This window comes from Octodon degus, unplaced genomic scaffold (genome assembly GCF_000260255.1).
Source record: "Octodon degus isolate 3935 unplaced genomic scaffold, OctDeg1.0 scaffold00105, whole genome shotgun sequence".
NCBI lineage: Eukaryota > Metazoa > Chordata > Mammalia > Rodentia > Octodontidae > Octodon > Octodon degus.
In genome coordinates this window covers 2933469-2953355 of record NW_004524681.1, presented here as the reverse complement: position 1 = coordinate 2953355, position 19887 = coordinate 2933469, and the positions used below count along the sequence as shown (strand labels likewise).

Genomic DNA, 19887 nt, shown 5'->3' with positions numbered 1-19887 from the left:
TCAGGGCCAGGGCCTGCACCTGCGTGGGAGCCACGGGCAGCGTGCGCGCGGGCAGGGCCGGGCCCGCACCTGCGTGGGAGCCGCGGGCAGCGTGCGCGGGGGCAGGGCTGGAGCCCCAGGACAGCAGGCTTGCGGAGCTTAGCAGAGAGCCCAGAAGCCTCCATGTGCAACCCAGAGGAGACTGGGGCTGGTGATTGGGGCCTACTTTCAGCCTCTATGGTCTGAGCTCTGTAGGACCCATGGAGGGCAGCCACTGTCACTGCAGACCCAGGGACTCAGGGGAATCTGGGCACAGAATATGGTTGCAGAAACTTCCAAAGTGGAGTTTTGAAATCTGTTTCAAAATGAAATACTAGGGGGCCTGCTGGTTAGCTCAGTTGTTTAAGGACCTGCTCATGTAAATGCAGTCAGGCTCAGGATTCCTTGGTTTGAACCCCACCTCCACTGGTATTACCAGACCCCCCCTTACGGCAGTCTGAACCAGCCAAAACAAACAAAACAAAACAACAACAAAAAAACATGTTCCACTTTGGGCTGGGGAGAGAGCTCAGTAGAATAAGCACTTGCCTGACAAGTGCAAGGTCCTGAGTTCAATCCCTGGTACAGTAAAAAAAAAAAATAAAAAAAGAAACATTTGAAGCGAAGACTTATATGGGTATATAATATTATTTTCCTGAATTAGCAGAAAAATTGCACTGGAGGGAGATCCTCCTTCAGCTGCCTGGGGAATTCCACTTCTATTTGTCACTACTCATCACAGGATGTGATTGAAGAGGCCCAGATTTCAGTCCCACCCATCTTTCAGAACTGTCAGCTGAAACAGGTTCTTCCTTCTGTATAAGTTCACTGTCTCGGGTAGTTTGTTACAGTAACAGAAAGCTAAGTAACACACCCAGCAATTTGGTCCTGGATATACTTTCAGGAGAACTGAAAACATGTCCACATAAAACTGACATACAGGGGCTGGTGAGATGGCTCAGTGGTCTAAAGCACCTACTTAGAACAAGCTTAGCAAAGCACAGGGACTGTGGTTCAATCCCCCAGCACCACATGCCAGCCAGCCCCGCCCCCTGGTGGGCTGAGCTGGCCACACACACATATACACACACAAATAAATAAAATTTAAAAAAAAATAAAACTGACATACAAACATTGGTATCAGCCTTATTCCACGTGACCCCATATGTGAAAACAAACGTCCATCAACTAAGGAATAGGCCAACAAATTATGATCGAACTGTACAATGGGATATTTTCAGCCAAAACAAATGTAGGTGCTGAGTCTGCATTTATGAGTCTCTAAGGGAAAGAAGCTATCTACAGAACAGAACATATTTTATGATACACTGATGTCCAGAATCAGCCAATCCAGGGAGAACTACGAGATCTCAGTGGTTGCCTAGGCTAGTGGGTAGGGAGTCTGAGGTGGGGTGGAGAACTGGGGGAGCTGTTAGGTGTCTGAGTGCTGGACCTCAGTCAGGCGCCCTCTTATGCTGGTGGAGCACTCAGGGGTCCCTGAGGCCAGGGGAACTCTGATCTTCCAGATTAGCCTCTCTCTGGCTGAAAGCTGGGGTGCAAGGCTGACGTGCTCCATGGGCGTGGTACGTGGGCAGGAAACATCTGCGTGGCTCCTTCCCTTGTATTGTCACTTTTGTCCCAAAGAACTCCTCTGCACCCGTTGTACTTGTTTTTACTGCAACAGGCCCCTCGGGGTTCTGCCTTACCCTTCTAATCCACCTCCACAGTCCTGGCTAAGCCTGAACTTCAGATGTGCTAATCCTCCAGGCTGGATGTGGGGCAGAGGGCTCAGGTGCTGGGCAGGGCTAAGTGCTGTCTGCCTTCTGTCTACCTGGGCGCTTGGGGCAGCTGCAGGAAAGCTAAGCAGCACAGTTGTGTAGGGAAGGCTTCCCCGTTGACAGTGACGTCACCAGAGTCTCTTCTCTGTTCTTCACTGGCCTGAATTCCCTGCAGCCTGAAACTCAGCCACGGGCATTGAGGCCAGTGAGGAGCCTGGGAGGTGACCAAGGCTCTGGCTGGAGATCTGGGAAGGGCCTTCTAGTGCTCAGCGAGAGGACAGAGATACCCGATTTTGTCTTTCCCTTCTGTTCTGTACTCTCTCAAGCTCAAGTCCTGAGCAACTACATGGTGGCGGCAATGGTGGCGGCAATGGGGGTAGCATGGAGAAGGGGCCTTGCCCTCGGTGGAGGAGCTGGAGTGTCAGGGGACGGGTGCTCACCCCGCCCTGCACCCACAGCACCTGGGAAGAGGGGTCTTCAGGGAAGCAGGGAGCTCCAGGATGCGGTTGAGAGGGATTGGCGTGGAGAGATTTAAGACCCTGGTGCTTAACGGTGCCGAGGCATGGACCTGGGCCAACACAGCCTTTGAGAACTAAGTCACGGAGCTAAGCCTGTTCCACTTGGGTCACCGGGTGTCACACAGGAGATAGCAAACGGCACCACACAGGCTTTGAAGTGGGCCCAACGTGGGATACACAGTGTGCAGAGGACACGGAGCTAGAAGAGCTTGGACTGAGTGGGCTGCTGACCCCATAAACTATCCACATTCCCCACAGAACTTAAAGACCTAGAGTCTCATGACATAATGCAGGAAATGGCCGGGATATAATTCAAAATTCCTTGGCCAGGTGAAACCCCTGACTCAGGTCACGACACCCAGCAGATGTCCATGGGGAGGAGACACCGGTGCTGGGATTCTCTAACAAGCCTGGGGAAAAGCTGGCATGAGAATGACAAATATCCTGAACCCAGTGGCAGGACAGTCTCAGAAAGGACGCAGCTGATCTACACAGATCAGGTGGGAACTGTAGAGCTGAAAACCACAAGAGAAACAGACGAGCTAGCAGCAGGGGCTCCAGGCAGGACAGCAGACAGACCGGCATGGGCCAGGACTTGAGGGGACTGACAGAAGTTACCCACTCTGAAGAGCAGAGAAGGAAACGGAAAAAAAAAAAAATTAATGGAACCCTAGGGATCTGGGGGACAAAGAGGGAGGCCTGATGTGTTATTGAAGTTCTAGGGGAGAAGAGAAAAAGTGTAAAGTAGACCAAATATCTGAAGAAAGAATAACTAGAGATGTCCCAAATTCGGTAAAAGCTCAGATATACAATCTAGAGCCTCAGATTTCTTTGGGTGTGTACCCTGTGACAAGAGCTGCCTATGGTTAAAACCAAAGTACAGCACAGGTTGCTTTCCACACCCAGATGGCCTCCTCGCCTGATGGGCCGCATCCGCATAAGCCCACTGCATGCTGAGCATGCTTTCTGGCCAAAGTTCAGGGAGACCTGTCACCTCCCTGTGGCTGCAGCTCAAAGTTCCATCACCGTGGGCGAAGTTTGCATCCTCAGGTAAGGAAGGGGCTGAACCGCAGCTTTGGCTCGCTCCTGCCGCCTAGCGGGAAAGAGGACTTCAGCGCCTCTTCATAGAGTGCCTCAGACAACCGGCTATGTATGTCTGAGATGGTGGTTTTTACTGCAATAAAAAATTTTAAATGTTCTAATTCACTGTAAATTCAACCAAACCTCCTATTTTATTTTTTATCTTTTAATTTTATATATTTAGTACAGGGTCTCCAGGGTCTCGCTATGTAGATCGGACTCGCAGTGATCCTCCTGTGTTCAGCCGCCCAAGTGCTGGGAGTGCAGGTGCGCCACCACGCGCAGTCTCAATCGCTGTCTCAGCGCACCCAGGCGTGGGGCCGGCACGGCAGGCCGGGATCGAACCCCTGCCTAAGCAGGCGCGTTAGTCCGCTGAGCTATCTGGCCAGCCCAAAACATATTTTAATCCCTAGAACAACCACTAAAGAAAATGCAGAGTTATGATAAAATGCAGTAGGTAAATTACAAAGGAATACTAAAAATGTCCAAACAACACTAAAGAAGGCAGAAAAGAAAATCGGAGAAACAAATACCAGAAGGGACAAATAAAAATAAATAAATAAAATGGTAGGCTGAAATCTAAATACACTAACAACTACATGAAAGTAAAATGGTCTAAATATATCAATAAAAAGATTGTTAGACTGAACTTTAAAATAGAAAAAAAACACAATACCCTTTTTCATGCTGCCTAAAAGAAACTAACTTCAAATATGATGAGCTAAAGTGAAAGACTGGAAAAGATGCTCCACCAAAACCCAAAGCGAAGGACGCTGGAGCGGCTGCATTCTGACCACGAAGGCTCCCGGGAAGAGAGCGTTCCCAGGGCAGGAAGAGGAGGGATTCCCACAGGAGCAAGCGCTCGGCTCACCAGGAGGACATGTGACGCTCGACACGGAAATACCTAACAGCACAGTCTCAAACGCGGAACAGGCTGAAGGGAGAGACGCCCGCGGGCGGGCGCAGCTGGAGAGGCCGTCGCTGCCTCCGGAAGCAGCAGAGCTGGTGGGGAACGGGCAGGGGCCCGGCTGAGTGCGCCGTCAGCCTCGGGATTTAGACGCACTCAGCCCAACAGCACAATGTCTACTTTTCCAGTTGAATATGGAACACTTACAAAAGTGTAATGTATTTTGGGCTAAAACAGCAAATCATAATAAACTAAAAAATTAAATCCATATTATGTATTTTACAGGGTCTAGCTTTGCAGCTCAGACTTGTAGTGATCCTCCTGTCTCAGCCTCTCTAGCACTGGGATTACAGGCATGCACCACGCTCAGTTTTGGTGACTGGCTTGGCACAGGGTGAGCTGGCATGGCATGCAGTACCGGAGATTGAACCTGAGTCCTTGTGTTTTCCAGGCAGGTACTTAGACTGCTGAGCTATCTCTCTGGCTCTTGGTTTTCTTAAATGTAATATGCTTTTTTTTGTACTTTAGGGAAGGGTGTACAGGGTGTTCAGGGTCTCACAACTAGATTGGACTTGTAGTGATCTGCCTGTTTACAGCCTCCCAAGAGCTGGGATTACAGGCACGCGCCACCACGCCCAGTCTCAATTGCCATCTCAGCGCACCCCGAGGGCTGGGCCAGCATGGCAAACCCGGGGATCGAACCCCCGGTCCCTGTGCCTGCTTGCAGGTGCATTAATCTGCTGAGATATTTGGTTGGTCCTTAAATGTAAAAATATTTTAAAATCCTACAAGGAGAGTTCTGGCCAAAGTGGGAAGGCTGGTCACCCTCCTGCCATAGCCCCTCCTCCAATTTGGGGAACCAACACCAACTTTCTAAAGGTTTGACTGGCAAAGTACATCCTGTGACCTAAACAGAATCAGACAAAATGGCCAGTGACAGAGGGACAGCAAGGAAGTCTCCAAGAACATGGAATTTAACTATATGTTTTGCAGTAATCCATGGGACAAACAAGAGACCTCAGAGGAACCTAGGAAAGATTTTTAAATGAATAAAATTGACAATACAAGGGCCAGTGGTATAGCTCAGTGGACTCAGTGCTTGCTTAGGTAAGTGCAGGGGCCAGAGTTCGATCCCTTGCACTGCATGCCACGCTGGCCCTGCCTGGGGCATGCTGAGCTGGCATGGATGGAGTCCAGGCGTGGTAGCGCATGCCTGCAATCCCAGCACTAGGGAGCAGAAATCAGGAGAATCACTATGAGTCCAAGCTGCACAGTGAGACCTTGCACACACCCCCCAAAAACTCCTTAAATTGGACAATACAACGTACAGTATTTGTGAGACAAACCTGACATGGTGCTTAGAGGAAATTTATAGCACTAAATACAATAAAAAGCAAACCTGAGAGTCGATCGCCTAAGCTTCTGCCTTGCCATAAGAAGGAGGGCAGGGTAAGTCCCAAGCAAGCAGAGCACATAAAGTTACAAGGACAAGAGCAGAAAGCAAGGAAATTAAAAATAAACATTGTGGAAACCAGGAAAACCCCCAACTAGTTTTTTGGCAAGATCAGTAATACTGACAAACCTCTAGCAGGACTGACAAGGGCAAGAGAAGACACAGCCCCCCGCAGCAGGCCTGCGGAAGGCCTAACGCCGCACCCTGCAGAAGCCAGAGGGTGGCAGGGATCCCTGCTCTGCAGTAAGAAAGGCTCTGTGCACAGCAACACAACAGATCAGGGCAAATGGACCAATTCCTCAAAAAATATCAACACCAAACTCACTCCAGGTGAAATCCACGGCCCGAATAGGTCTACAGCTACAAAGAAAAAAAAAAAGAACTCATACAATAAAGCCTCATGAAAGTGAAAACATGTTGGTGGTGGCTTCTGGGGGCTTGAGCAGGTGAGTGTCACCGGGCTGTCCACCTCCCTCTGTCCCTGTCGCTCTGTTTGCCCTGCAAGCCGCCTCCAGTCTCTGGTGGGCCTTGCCCGGGAGAGCTGAGATGTCTGAGTGAGCACATGCTGGAGCCGTGCATCTTGCCCTGTCACTTGGGTCCTTCTTGGGGTCCTGCTGGGTCTTGAGGATTGTGTTGGTTGGTGTCTGTGGCTTTACTGTCCCCTGCTCCAGAGGGCTCCCAGGTACGGTGGGAGCCTGCAGAGCACGACTGTTCCCACATGAAACTGACCTGGCACGGGGACTGCACCCAAGTCCACACCTCCCCAGTGCCGAAAGCACAACAGGTGTCTTGTGGCCTTTCTTGGCTTCAGACTCTCTGTCACCTCACTGCTGTTGCCTCCCAGGGCCCGTGTCACACACAGGCATCAACTGCTACACACACCGCAGGGGTCTTGAGATCCACCCCAGGTTCCATTCCCTAATCCCTTGTTCAGGGTTACTGGCTCGGGGGCCCTGGCTCCTTCATGAGAAACAGGGCTCAGTGCTTCAGAACTAAATTTTATCTGGGTGTGATGGTGCATGCGTCTCCGGGAGGCTGAGGTAGGAGGCTCACAAGGTTAAGCCCAGCCTGGGAGACCTTGGGTCTTAGTGAGACCCTATCTCAAAATGAAGAGTGGAAGGTAGAGCTCAGCGGGAGGGCCTTGGTCCAGTCCCCAGAGCTCCGAAACCAAATCGCTGCACGTATTTGGGAGACGTCTTTGGGCAAGAGGCGCCCACAGCCTTCGCCTGGTGCCGTGGACCCTCTCATCTGCATGTGAAGTTACTCTCCTGGGTCCTGCTCCTGGGAGACACCTCCCTAACCAGATGGAGCTGCAGGCGTCCTCTCGGCAGTGCCCTGCGCCTCTGCTGCTGCCCCCGCCTAGAGGTACACCTTGCCTCTCTAGCTAATGTCCCCAGGGCCGCTGCCCACAAGAGCCTCCCTCCCTGCTGCGCCTCCTTGCTGCCTAGCTCCGCCCACCCCACTCAGCTGTTGGAGCTTCCTGTGGCCAGGGCGGGGTCCCTGGGCTTTCCTTCAGCTTTGGGCATCCCCTACCCCAGCAGTGCCCCTGCAGAGAAAGCAATGGGGACAGAATGGACTAGAAGGGGTCTCAGAGTGCACGTGCTGCCTCGCCAGGCCCCGCGTGTGGCCCTGCACACCTAGCTGCGCCCTGCGTGGGTACGGGCACTTGCCCCCATGGTGATGGGCTCCAGGGCTCACCGGTGACCCCTGCCCCCACCCCTCACCTGATCTGCATCCCCTTCCTGCAGGAGCACATGTCCTTGCGCAGGAAGAGGCTGTTCAGCGTCACGGCCCCGATGAGGTAGAAGAGCTGCTTCACCGCCTGCCGCACCAGCTCGGCGTCCAGCCCGCTCTGGCACATGGTGCTGTAGAAGTAGCTCAGCTGCTGCAGGACCGAGGCCACGGTGTAGGTGTCCGTGTCATCGATGCTGGATGAGCGCTTCCGGAAGCCAGTGGGCTTCAGGCCCGAGAGGCCCTGCAGGCTCTCGTGCTCCAGCATGCCTGGTACTGTGGGGACAGGGGTGGAAAGGCTGTGCGTGTGCTGTCCCCGAGGACAGGAGCACGTCGGGGAACGGAGGGGCGTCTGTGCTTTTTTTTTTGGTGGAACCGGGGATTGAACTCAGGTCCTTGTGCTTGCCAGGGAAGCGCTTATTCCACTGAGCCATCTCCCCGGCCCTGTGCTTTTATTTTATTATTATTATTTCATTTTGTGTATTTGGTACAGGGTCTCACTACACAGCTCAGACTTGTAGTGATCCCCTCTTTTCAGCCTCCCAAGTGCTGCGATTCCAGGCGTGCGCCGCCACACCCAGTATCAGTCACTGGCTCATCACACCCTGGGCGGGGCCGGCACGGCCTGTGGGGCCAGGGCTGGTTGGAACCCTGGATGGAAGCCTGGCCCCTGTGCTTGCCTAAGCAGGCGCTTAGTTCGCTGAGCTACCCGGCAGCCCTTGTGCTTTTAGAAAGTCTCCATGTTGCTGTAAGTACTTCTGGTCATCAGCTGTCTTCTTACCTATTATGGGCTGGATGTGACTCTCCATGACAGTAATGAACTGATGGTAGATCCGTATGGCCACGTCGCTAAGGATCTGTCTGTACTCCGACAGGTCGAAGTTGTGCAGGCAGTTCTCATTCTGACGTGGACTATTGTGCTTCATGAACTCCTAGAGCAGTGGGGCAGCACGCATATCACAACGCTGCCGACGCGAGGGCCAAGAACGCCACCTGCACTGATGCTCGGGGCAGCATCGGGGTAACTCGCGCCCTAAAGCTCAGCGTCTGGCTTGTTTCAAATGAGCTCTTGAAGTTTAGGGTAAGATTTATTTCTTATAAGAAAAAATACCGATTTCTTGCATGACCTCGCTCGCACCCGCCCCTTTCCCTGGAGCCTAGGGCTGAGGGAGCAACGGGCACTGAAGGGCACAGGAAAGCTGGCCAGCACCCTGGGAAGCAACCACCACTTGCAAGCGCCCTGAGCAGCAAGGTCCAGAGCACCCTCAGACAGCATGTGTGGTGCACCGAGAGCTGTGTCCCCCACTAGATCCCACGTTGGGGCCGCAGTCCCTCTCAGCACAGCGTGGCTGCTCCTGTAGAAGGAACCACTAGGAAGGAACTAGGGTGAAGCGACATTGGGTAGCAGGGCCCTGTCCTGACAGGATTAGTGTCCTCGCAAAAAGAGATCCCAGAGACGTCCAGTACAGTCCCCTCCTGGGATCCAGCGCTCTGGGAGATGAGGTGGGAGGACCACAAGTTCAAGGCCAGCCTAGGCAACTTAATGACTTAGTACGAAGGCCCTGGGTTCACTTGTCAATAACATGGGCTGCTTTCTCCCTTTCTCCTTCCTCTGTCCCTCTCAGCCCTGTGTGTGCCCAGAAAAGCCATAGGCAGAAGGTGGCCATTCCAAGCCAAGAAGAGTTTCAGACTCTGGGACTGGGAGGAAATAAATGGCTATTGGTGAAACCACTGGTCTGGGGTACTACTGACAGCAGTCCCTAAAAGGCAAAGGCAATGTATCTAACATTCAATGAGACAAAAGAAAAAAGCACATTAAGAATAGGACATTATTTCTGGGTGTGGTGGAGTGCACCTGTAACCCCAGCAGTTGGGAGGCTGAGGCAGGAAGATCGCCTCCTGGGGGCGATGAGTTTGAGGCCAGCCCAGGCTACAAAGTGAGTTCAAGGCCAATCTGAACTGCATAGCCAGACCTTATCTCAAAAAGAAAAAACAGAACATAGTGGGTGGGGGTGTGGCTCAGCACTAGGGTGCTTACCCAGTGTGCACAAGGCCTTGGATTCAATTTTCGCCACACAAGAAAGAAATTATGATGAGCAGAGGTTGAAAGGACAGCAGAGCTAAGAAAGAAAAGTTGTCAGTGGCGACTGCTCAGCCATTGAAAGGGCTTCCTCCCACTGTGGCTACAGCCATGAAAGAAGGGCCCTGGAATGACGCGGTGGAGAGAGTCACCAATTGGAGGGGCCCGCCTGCCCTCCTTGTGTCCCCTGCCACCCTTGGGGCTCAGGGTTGGGTCGCCTTGGCCCATTTCTCCTTCAGTTTACCCAGCAGCAGGTCGGATCTGCTCTGTGCTTTACTCTCCCCCTCAGGAGGGCTGGTCATCCACACAGAATATGAAATGGGGTCCTGACCTCCACACCAGTCTCAGGGCCACACAGGACCTCGCTGATTTTGAGGGATAAAACAGAATTGTGAATTCTGAGTGCTCACCATGTTAGAGGAGAGTTTCTTCCAGACAAGAATCATGAAAGAGCAGGATTTGTGGATTTAATTTTACATCAAAATTCAGACACTGTTTATGACAAAAGACTCCATAAAGAAAATTACAGCCAGGTATGGTGGCTCATGCCTGTAGTTCCAGCACTTGGGAGGCTGAGGCAGGAGGATCATTGCAAGTTTGAGGCCAGCCTGGACTATAAAGTTAGCTCAAGGCCAGCCTGAACTGCATAATAAACGAGTCCCCATCTCAAAAAATAAATATATAAATAAATAAAAAATAAAAATAAAAATAAAAATAGAAGTGAAAGCACAGTCCATTCATTCTATGTAAAGACCTCTACAAACTGACAAAAAACCACTCAGCCCTATGAAGAACAGAGGGGCAAGACCAAGTGACCAGCAAGCTCCTGGCCTCACTAGGAATCAAGCAAGTGTGCATATGTAAAAACATAATCACTTTATATACTCATTAGCCTGAAAACATTGCACAGCGCTGGTGCGAATACAAAGTGACAGAACCACACAGAGGGCCAGGGAGGCCCTAAAAGCCACTTTGTCATTTGAGCCCTGTGAATTCTGGGAGATGCGGAGCCCTCACGTTGGCTCCTGGAAGTGAGCTGGACACAGAGAGGGCTGCTGACAGGTTACAGAACAGCCGGGATTCCTGAGGAGCTCACACGCAACGAGCCTGCCCCACCAGAGGCCGCACTGAGCTGCGGTGCTACAAGCCACAGGCTGTTCCGGCTGCGGGGAGCTGAGGTCACCCAGCCGCCCTGCTGCTCTCAGTAGGAGGTAGGAGGGGCCTGTGCCAAGGCCGAGCTCCAGTCTCTGCCTGTGGGGGACATTCGCAGGCTCTGGGTGACCTGTGCTCAGAGCCAGGGGGTGTGGAAGCGGTGCTTGGCACCCAGGCTGGCCCTCAGCTGGGTGTCCCGTCCAAGCCCTGTGTCCCGCCCTACCTCTTCTCCACTGTATTGCTTCAGGCAGTTGAGGAAGTGACACGTGTTGGAAAGCCAAAATGACAGCATCTCAAAGTCTTCTAGATGATCCTTAAACACAAGAGGGGATGGCAGTGCCCGGTCACTGATGAGAGGAGACAGCTCCCCTTCTGAAGCTGTCCTTCGCCCTAAGCCTCCGTCAAGTGCTGCAGGGACATGGAGGGCACGGCCTTCTCATGGGTTCCACTGCAGGAAGGGGAGGTCAGGTGTCCCAGCTGCAGGATGTGGGGAACAGGGGCCATGGGCCTCAGTGCCCTGCGCTCAGGGAATGGAGACATGGGGGGAAGATCACGTGTGAGGACCTCGTGAGGAGCAGAGTGATGAGAGGCTGCCCGAGACAGCAGCCTGCGGGCAGTAGGAGCAGGGCAAGCAGGAGGGCAGGGTGCAGAGACCCAGACACAAGAGGGAAACTGAGGCTGCAAGACAGGAGGAACCTTCTGAGGGGCCAGTGCTAAGGGCGCCATCGGTTTCAGGAGAACAAAACCCAGAGTCTGTCTGCTGGACCAGCAAGAGGAGCTCCTGGCGAGCTCTCCGGAGTGGAAGGAGGAAAGGTGGGCAGCACTGGGTTTTAGCCTTGGGTAAGCTCTGGTGGGGCAGGAGGGGTCAGCGGTTGTGCCGGGTGACTGCAGGTGCACAGTCCCTTAGCACTGCCCGGAGCGCTAAGGGACTGAGAGGACAGACCCTGGGCCTGTGGCCAGCACGGCCCGAGGCTGCCTGTCTTCAGCAAACGGGGCTTGTGATCATACAAAGTAACTGATGGCAGCCCCTCCCATAAATGCTCCCCAGATTCCGAGGCACACTTCCCTTGGGGCCATCAGAGGTGGGGGGGATGGAGAGGCGGGAGGGTCGGAGGTCTGGGCCCATCCTGGTCCTCGTCTGTGTCTACCTGGCCTCAGACAGCTGGGGCTGGCTGTGGCTCACAAGCTGGCGGTCTGTGCCCAGGGGAGCTGGGCTGTGGCCGAGCTGTGTGAGGCTCCGCCTACCTTCACCACCTGCTTGATGCCGCGGATGGCGCTGTCCAGGAGAGAGTGCACCATGGCCTCGTCGTTCTGGGCATCAGCATAGCGCACGCACATGAGCAGGATGTGCGCCGGCAGCCCGGGCATCATGTTCACAACCACGCCGCGGGGCTTCAGGTCTGCGGGAGACACAGGCACGAGGGCCACTGCAGGGTGCGGTGCCGCCGCAGGCTGAGCTCTGACCCTACAGGGCTTTACTCCCTTTGAGGAGTTTGGTGCAGGTCCTTGTGGCAGACTTACTGGGGGGAAGTACCTGCTTGCTCTCTGATCTGAGAGGAGTTTCCCTCTCTGATGAGGATGAAACAGGGCGGCCTCCTCACCCCATAACAAACCCTGGCCAGGTGACCAGGCTGTGGAATGACTGAGGGCTGCTAGTGGCTTGAAGCAGGAAGAAGTTAAGGATCTTCTCTGCACCCCGCGGCGCAGCCCTTGGCTCCCCTCAAGCTCAAAGGCACATCTGGTCCCCAGTGCTAGGGTGAGAGCCCCCGCGCCTCGGGCACTGCGGCGCTGGGTCCGGTTCAGCCCTCAGAGAGAGAACAGGCACCCTCAGGGTTCCTACCAAGGATGAGGTTCTGCACGAGCTTGGCCTCGTCTTCCGGCTGGCACTGCAGCATGCCCAGGTACTCCTCGGGCCCCGGGGACAGGTGCTTATCCTGGGCTGCAGACAGAGGCCGCAGTCAGCTAGGCCCACCACCAGCCCCAGCGCCTCAAGCACTGAGCTCCGCTCGGCTGATGTGTGCAAACCCTATCCCGCCCTGGACACGCTCGGTGACAGCCACTGCCACGAAGGCTGAGCTGCGTGGAGGGCGGGCGGCGCCGCCCGCAGGTCCCCAGCGCAGAGTGGGGGGCAAGGCGCCGCCCCGCCCGCCCCACGGCGCTGCCCCGTGAGAAGCCATCGCCACATCAGTGGCTGAAACGGCACGGGTTTTCCTCCTCGGTGTTTGGGACTGAACGCAGGACCGGCAAGGGCTGCGCGACGTCCGGCCGCTGAGCGGCGCCCCAGGAGCCCACACGGCTCCCTGCCTGCAGCGTCAGCAGTTCTAGGTCGCCACCTTCCGGAGCGATGTGTTATGGATCCGGCCGCGAAGCAGGGAGCTCTGATTCAGACAAGCCCGGCTGGAGGCGACGACAGAAAAGCAGAGGAAGTGTAAGACAAAAGGCCTGCGATCCATCCGGAAGACGGCGAGGTCGGGATGGACTTCCAGTCCGCATGCCGAGAGGGCGATCATTCCTTCTAACAGCGGGGACCAGCGGGAGGCGGAAGGACCGCCCTGGCCCTGCTCCCCTGGGGTGCAGCATGTGCAGCATTTCCTAGCAAGGGGAAAGGGCTCAGTTTCGTCTGGACATTTCAGACTTGAGGTAAGAGGTGAAGGCACAAGAATAAAGGGACAGTCGCAGACACAGCCTGAGCAAGGACGGCCGGGAGGGGAGGAGAAAGGGACACGGAACAGTGGACAGAAGGCGAGAGGACAGCAGAGGCCAGGCAGAGCGCAGGGACCCGGGAGCAGAGCGGGCAGCTCTCCCCGGTGCGCGCCCAGGGGACTCCTGCAGCTCAGCCAGTGCTTGGGCTCTGCCTTCTCCCTAGCGAGAGCGGGTGATGCTGATCCCAGACTCGGGCTGGCGGAGGAATACCTCAAAGTAATTCATTTTTAAGTTTTCATAGTTGCACTTTTAAAAAAGGGTGGGTGACCTATGGACACAAGAAAAGCAGTCCTACAAGGGACGTCTGCAGCTGTGAATGCCTACGCTGGAAAAGTACAAAGAGCTCGAGTAAGCAACCTACTGGTGCATCTCCAGGGCCGGGAAAGACGGGAAAACAAGAACAACCCAGGTCCACAGCTAGGACAAGAAGGAAATTACAAAGATCAGGGTAGAAATCAATAATTGACAAAATCTTTTTACTTGTTTATTTGATACAGGATCTTGCTATGCAGCTCAGGCTAGTAGTAACATTCCTAGCCTGGGATTATAGACGTGCACCACCCAGGTTTCGGTGGCTGTCTTGGCAGAGGGCCAACACAGAATGTAGTAGTGGGGATCGAACCCAGGGCCTTGTGCTTGCCAGGCAGGCACTTAGACCACCAAGCTATCTCCCCAGCCCAAAATCAATAAATTGAGACTCAAAAAAATACAAAGAATCAATGAATCAAAGAGCTGCTTCCTGAAAAGAATAAACAAAATAGACAAACTCTTAGCCAGTCTTACCAAAAAAGGTAAGAAAAGACCCAATCAATGAAATTAGAAATTAAAAAGCCAAAATTACAATGGATACCACTGAAATTGAGATCATTAGTAACTACTTTGAAAACCCACACACCAATAAATTGGAGAATCTAGAAGAAATGGATAGATTCCTAAATATACACGAGTTACCGAAACTGAAGCAAGAAATATAAAAAATATTGAATAGTCCAGTAACAGGCAATAAAATTGAAGCAGTAATAAACCTACCAAATGAGAAAAACCCAGGACCCAGTAAATTTACTGAATTCTACAGACTCCAGGCAAGATCTAACAGCAATATGCCTCAAAGCCTTCAAATGAAATGGAAAGGGAAACAATACTCCCAGAGTCATTCCTGGTGCGAATATTCTGATTCTAAAACCAGACAAAAAGCCAATGAGCAAGGAGACCAATGGGCCAGTGTCTTGAAGGAACACAGACAGAAAATCCTCAGCATGATACTGACAAACAGAATGCACCGGCTCATCAAAAAGATCATACATCAAACCAAGTAGGTTTCATCCCAGGGATGCCAGGATGCTTCACATACGCAACTCCATAAATGTAATTCACCACATCAGCAGAAGCAAGGATAAAAATCACATTATTGGGGGCCGGGGAGATGGCTCAGTAGGATGAGTGCTTGACTGGCAAACACAAGGATCTGAGTTCAATCCCCAGTTCAAAAAAAAAAAAAAAAAAAAAAAAAAATCACATTATCATCTCAGTAGGTTCAGAAAAAACCTTTGACAAAATCCAATATCGATTCAGATAAAAATCTTGAAGGATTTTTTTTTTTTTTTGGCTATTTCAGGCTGCCTTACGGGCGGGTGTGGTGTGGCTTATGGAGCTGGGGACTGAACTGTGGTTCCCTGTGACTGACTGTGCTTGCCCAAACAGCACTTCAGACAACTGAGCTAACTGGCAAGCCCCCAGAAACCCTGAAGATAGGCAGAGAGTTCATGAGCAAAAACCAAACTGCAAGGGAAATGCTTCAAAGACTCAGCAACTGGAATCTCATTTTATTAAAAAGATTTTGCACATTGAAACAAATCACAGAGTGAAAAGAAAACCCACAAATTGGGAAAATATTTTAATAAACTGTCCCTCAGACAAAGGACTTCTGTTTAGAATGTATGAAGAATTGAAAAAAATCAGGCCCCTAAAGTTCAAAGACATAATCAAAAAACAGGTATTTGAGATAAATATACACTTCTCGGCTAAAGAAATACAAGTAACACACAAAAAGAAATGCAAATAACAAATAAATATACAAAAAATGTTTAACATTATTAGTCACTCAAGAAATGCTAATTAGGGCTGGGGAGACAGCACAGTGGTCTGGGCGCCTGCCTGGAAAGCACAAGGTCCCGAATTCTACTGGTACAGCATGGTGTGCTGGTCCCAGAACCCCGGGTTTGCTCCGCCAACCCTGAAACTGGGAGTGGTGGTACATGCCTGTAATCCCAGTGCTGGGGAGGCTGAGACAGGAGGATCACTATGAGTTAGAACTGTATAGCAGGACTCTATACCAAATAAATAAACAAATAAAGAAATATTAAAAGAAATGCAAATTAAAACAACACCGAGATTCTATTTCACCCTGGAAAGAATAGCATAAAAAAAAAAAAAAATCAAGCATTAGCAAATGCTAGTGGGGTTGTGGTTTGAAAAAAGGAACTCTTCTCCACTGTTGGTGGGAGCGTAGGCTGGTACAACCACTGTGGAAATCAGTGTGGAGATTCCTCAAAAAAGTAAGATTAGAAATCCGTTTGGCACAGCTGTTCCCCTTTGGGGTATGTTTCCAGAAGAATGGAAAACATCACACCACAGAGATGTAGGTGCACCCAAGTGTAGAGCAGCACAGTTTGTCAGAGCTAAATCCTGGAAACAACCCAGCTGCCCATCTCCTGAGGAATCGCTAAAAAAAAAAAAAAAAAAAAAAAAAAAAAAAAAGTGGTGTTTTTACACAATGGAGTATTCCTCAGCTATAAAGAAAGATAAAGTCGAGGCTTTTATAGGTAAATGGGTGCAACTAGAGGCCACACTCATACGTGAAATAAGTCAGATTCGCATGTGTAAACACTGTATTGTTTCCCTAGTATAAGAAACAGGAGTAAATGGGAACTGAAAGGTACAATAGATATTGGGAAAGGGAAGGAAACTGCTCCAAAGGAAAGAGGAGCGGGGATGGGGAAAAGGAGAAAAGAAGGAAGGTGAAAACGAACAAACAAGCACCAGAGAGCTCGGATAACGGCGCTACTAATTGCGATGAGTTCACTGAAAGGAACAATTAGCGCTTGTCACATCTGACCCATTTTGCACACCTGTATCTGGTAATCTGAGCAATTACTGTGAAGGTAACAAGATGCGGTATAATCACCTTTGTTCATTTCTTACCTTGTTTTGAAATTTTGTATTGTTTTCATTGTTTATTTTCTTTAAAATAATAATAGAAGAATTTTTGAAAAACCCTAAAGAAAATAGGTATAGAAAGACTCTAACTCCATCTGATAAAAGCCACCTATGACAAACCTTATGTCAACATTATATTAACTGAGGAAAAGCTGAACGCGTCCCTCCTAAAATCAGAAGCAAGGGGGCTGGGGAGACGGCTCAGTGGAGTAAGTGCTTGCCTGGCAAAGACAAGGGCCTGAGTTCAATCCCCGGTTCCGCCAAAAAGAAAAAAGCAGCAATGCAAGGGTGCCACCGTCACCACTCCTGCTCGACACCGTACTCAAAACATTGGCCAGGTCCGTCCGGTGGGTTAAAGAAGTAAAAGGGTGACATAGGAAGGGACTAGGTCAAGCACTCACTGCCTGCGGATGACGTGAGCCTCTACACAGGATGCCAGAGATGCCACCAGAACCCTTGTAGGATTCCCCAGCTCAGTAGGAGAGCACAGAGTGAGCACAGAAAACCGTGTGGTGTTTCTGCACGCCAGTGATGAGCTTAATGGGAAAGCAGCTGGGAAACCAGCATCATTCACAATAACATTAAGAAAAATTAAACACTTAGTAATTAACCTAACCAAGGAAGGAAAGATCTCTACAGTGAAAACTATAGTGCTCTGAAAAAGAAAATCAAGGAGAACATCAGAAGAGATGTTCTGGACAGATTATTAAACTAAAATAAAAATGCATGAAAGATCTAAAACAAAAACACTTGATTTGTTGGAAGATAACATAGGCAAAACTCTAGAGAACACAGGCATAGGCCAGGGCTTTTTGAACAGACCTCTCCCTGCACCCCCCTCCCCCCGCATAAGAATAACATCAAGAATGAACAAATGCTTTGCTGAGCCTGGTGGCACACGCCTGTAATCCCAGCGCTCAGGAGGCTGAGGCAGGAGGATTGCTGCAAGATCAAGGCCAGCCTGGGCTATACAGTTAGTTCAGAGGCAGCCTAAACTATACAGCAAGACCCTGGCCTAAAAAAAAATCAACAAATGGGAACATATCAGATTAAAAAAGCCATGCAGCAAAGAAAACAGCCCATAGAGCCAAAAGACAACCTACACAGCAGGAAAACATTTTTTGCCAGGTCTTTCTCAGACAGAGGACCAACGTCTAGAATACACAAAGGGGGCTAGGGGTTTGGCTCAGCAGTAGAACACTTGCCTAGCAAGCTGGAAGACCTGGGTTTGGTCCTCCGCACCAAAAACAAAAAATAAACCTCCCCTAAAAATCAATTCAACGACAACAACAAAAATACAGTAAAATAAAAAAAGACCAAAAACAAGGCCACTGGAATATATAAAGGGCCCCAATAAATAAAAGATCCAATCAAAAACTGGCAGCTGAAATGAAGATACTTCTCAGAAGAAGTACAAATGGCCAATAAATGCATGAAAAGATGTTCAACATCTCCAGCTCCGAGAGAAACGCAAATTAGAGCAACACTGATACTTCCATCATCAAGAAAGCAAGCGCCAGTAAGTGCTGGTGAGACCGGGGCAGGGAGCTGGTCCGCGTGGCTCGGGGGAGTATGAACTAGCACAGCGCTGTGGAACTCAGCACGGAGATTTCTCAGAAAATGAACACAAATTCCATCTGACCCTGGTACTCTCCTTCTAGGAATCTTTCTGAAAGACTTAAAGACATCACGTTACAGGACACGCGCAGGCCCATGTTCTTGGGAACACAATTCAAATGCCTAACTCTTGGAAATGGCCTGTATGCCTGCCAGCAGATGGGTGTGCAAGGCAAGGTATACCCACAGTGGAGTTCTACTCTGCCGTAAGGGCGAACTTGAGTCATCTGTAGGAAAATGGGTGCGCCTTAGGCCGTAGTGTCAAAGCTTAACTATCGCATGGTTTCTCTTATAAGAGAAACTCAAAATATAAATAAATTAAAGAGCAAAATAAAAGGTGAATAACAGGAAATGGAGATAGATTAGTTTTGTATCTTTTTGAGATAGGGTTTTTCTGTGCAGTTCAGATTGGCCTTGAGCTCACTTTGTAGCCCAGGCTGGTTTCAAACTCTCAACGATCCTCCTGCCTCAGCCTCCCAAGTGCTGGGATTACAAGGGTGCACCACACGCCCAGCTTAGAGACAGATGTTTGTGAATGGGAAGGGGACCAAAAGAGGGAGGGCAGGGAGGGACGGAAAGGGGATCAAATCCATCATGCTGTGGTAGGCACCCCATGCTCCACGTGAGTGTGACCATTAGATGCCACAAACACCACCAACAAAGAGTAAGAAGCAGAACGTGTTGGGAAGGGGACACTCACAGAGGAGAAGCATCCTCAGAGGGCGACCCTTGGAGGCCAGAGCCTGCCTGGGCTGGTGCACACGAGGGCAGCGAGCTCTCCCCGGCTCAGCAGATCTTGTCCCAGCCCGGCCAGTCCCAGCCCTGAGAATCACCCCTGCGGGTCTCCAGGCCTTGGACGTGCACTTGGGCGCACATCAGCCTTGGCCAAAAGCTCAAAAGACTAAGAAATGAAGCTCATTTCCCCACCTTTTTCAATGATCTTGGTTAAGGTCTTCACTTGGTCTTGCAGCTTTCTGATCTCTCTGTCCTTCATCTCTAACTCTTCTTTGAGGTCCTTCAGACGACAGAACAAGGATATTAGCACAGAAGCGTCTTCACCTGCTTTTTCCTAACAGCTTTACTGAGCCATGATCCGCTTGGCACGCGACCCGCTTGTGCAGTGCACACCTTAGTGGGCTTCAGTGGAGCCAGAGCTGTGCCACCACCACTGATAGCCCCAGAAACCTACGCTGTCACCTTCAGCTGTCCCCCAGTCCCTTCCTAGCCCCTGTAGTCACTAACTTACTTCCTGTCCGTGTGCTGCCTGTTCTCGGCATCTCATACACGGGGACCATTCAAGGCGGGGCATTTGGCATCTGGCTTTCGGCCACAGCATGGCACGGTCGGTGCCTGTATCTCAGGGACACATGAGCACCTGCCTGTCTTGACCTCACTATGTAGCCCAGGCTGACCTTCAAATTTGAGGGGATCCTCCTGCCTCAGCTTCCCAAGTGCTGGATGAGGGACATGCACCCTCCCTGCCTGGTTCACCGGTCTTTTTGAGAGGAGGAAAGACCATTCTGCTGGAAGGACTTTTGCTCCGCAGCCACAACCGTGTGCCCTGGGGGCCACATCTCCCTAGTGGCAACACTGGCACTTGGACAGCCTCTCAGGGACAAGGTTGCAAACGCTCA

At 51.2% G+C, this 19887-nt stretch overlaps 1 protein-coding gene across 2 annotated transcripts in view; it reads right to left on the bottom strand.

The window, feature by feature from the left end:
* Positions 1-19887, bottom strand: part of Myo5c (myosin VC) — a 72881-nt gene that overhangs the window by 2092 nt on the left and 50902 nt on the right. For both annotated transcript variants that reach the window (XM_023724085.1, XM_004638989.2), the window contains exons 33-38: positions 19181-19268; positions 12558-12656; positions 11963-12117; positions 10941-11030; positions 8267-8417; positions 7479-7761 (exon numbers count right to left, since the gene is read on the bottom strand). In XM_023724085.1, coding sequence (XP_023579853.1) covers positions 7479-7761; positions 8267-8417; positions 10941-11030; positions 11963-12117; positions 12558-12656; positions 19181-19268 — 866 coding nt within the window. The remainder of the gene's footprint in view (positions 1-7478; positions 7762-8266; positions 8418-10940; positions 11031-11962; positions 12118-12557; positions 12657-19180; positions 19269-19887) is intronic.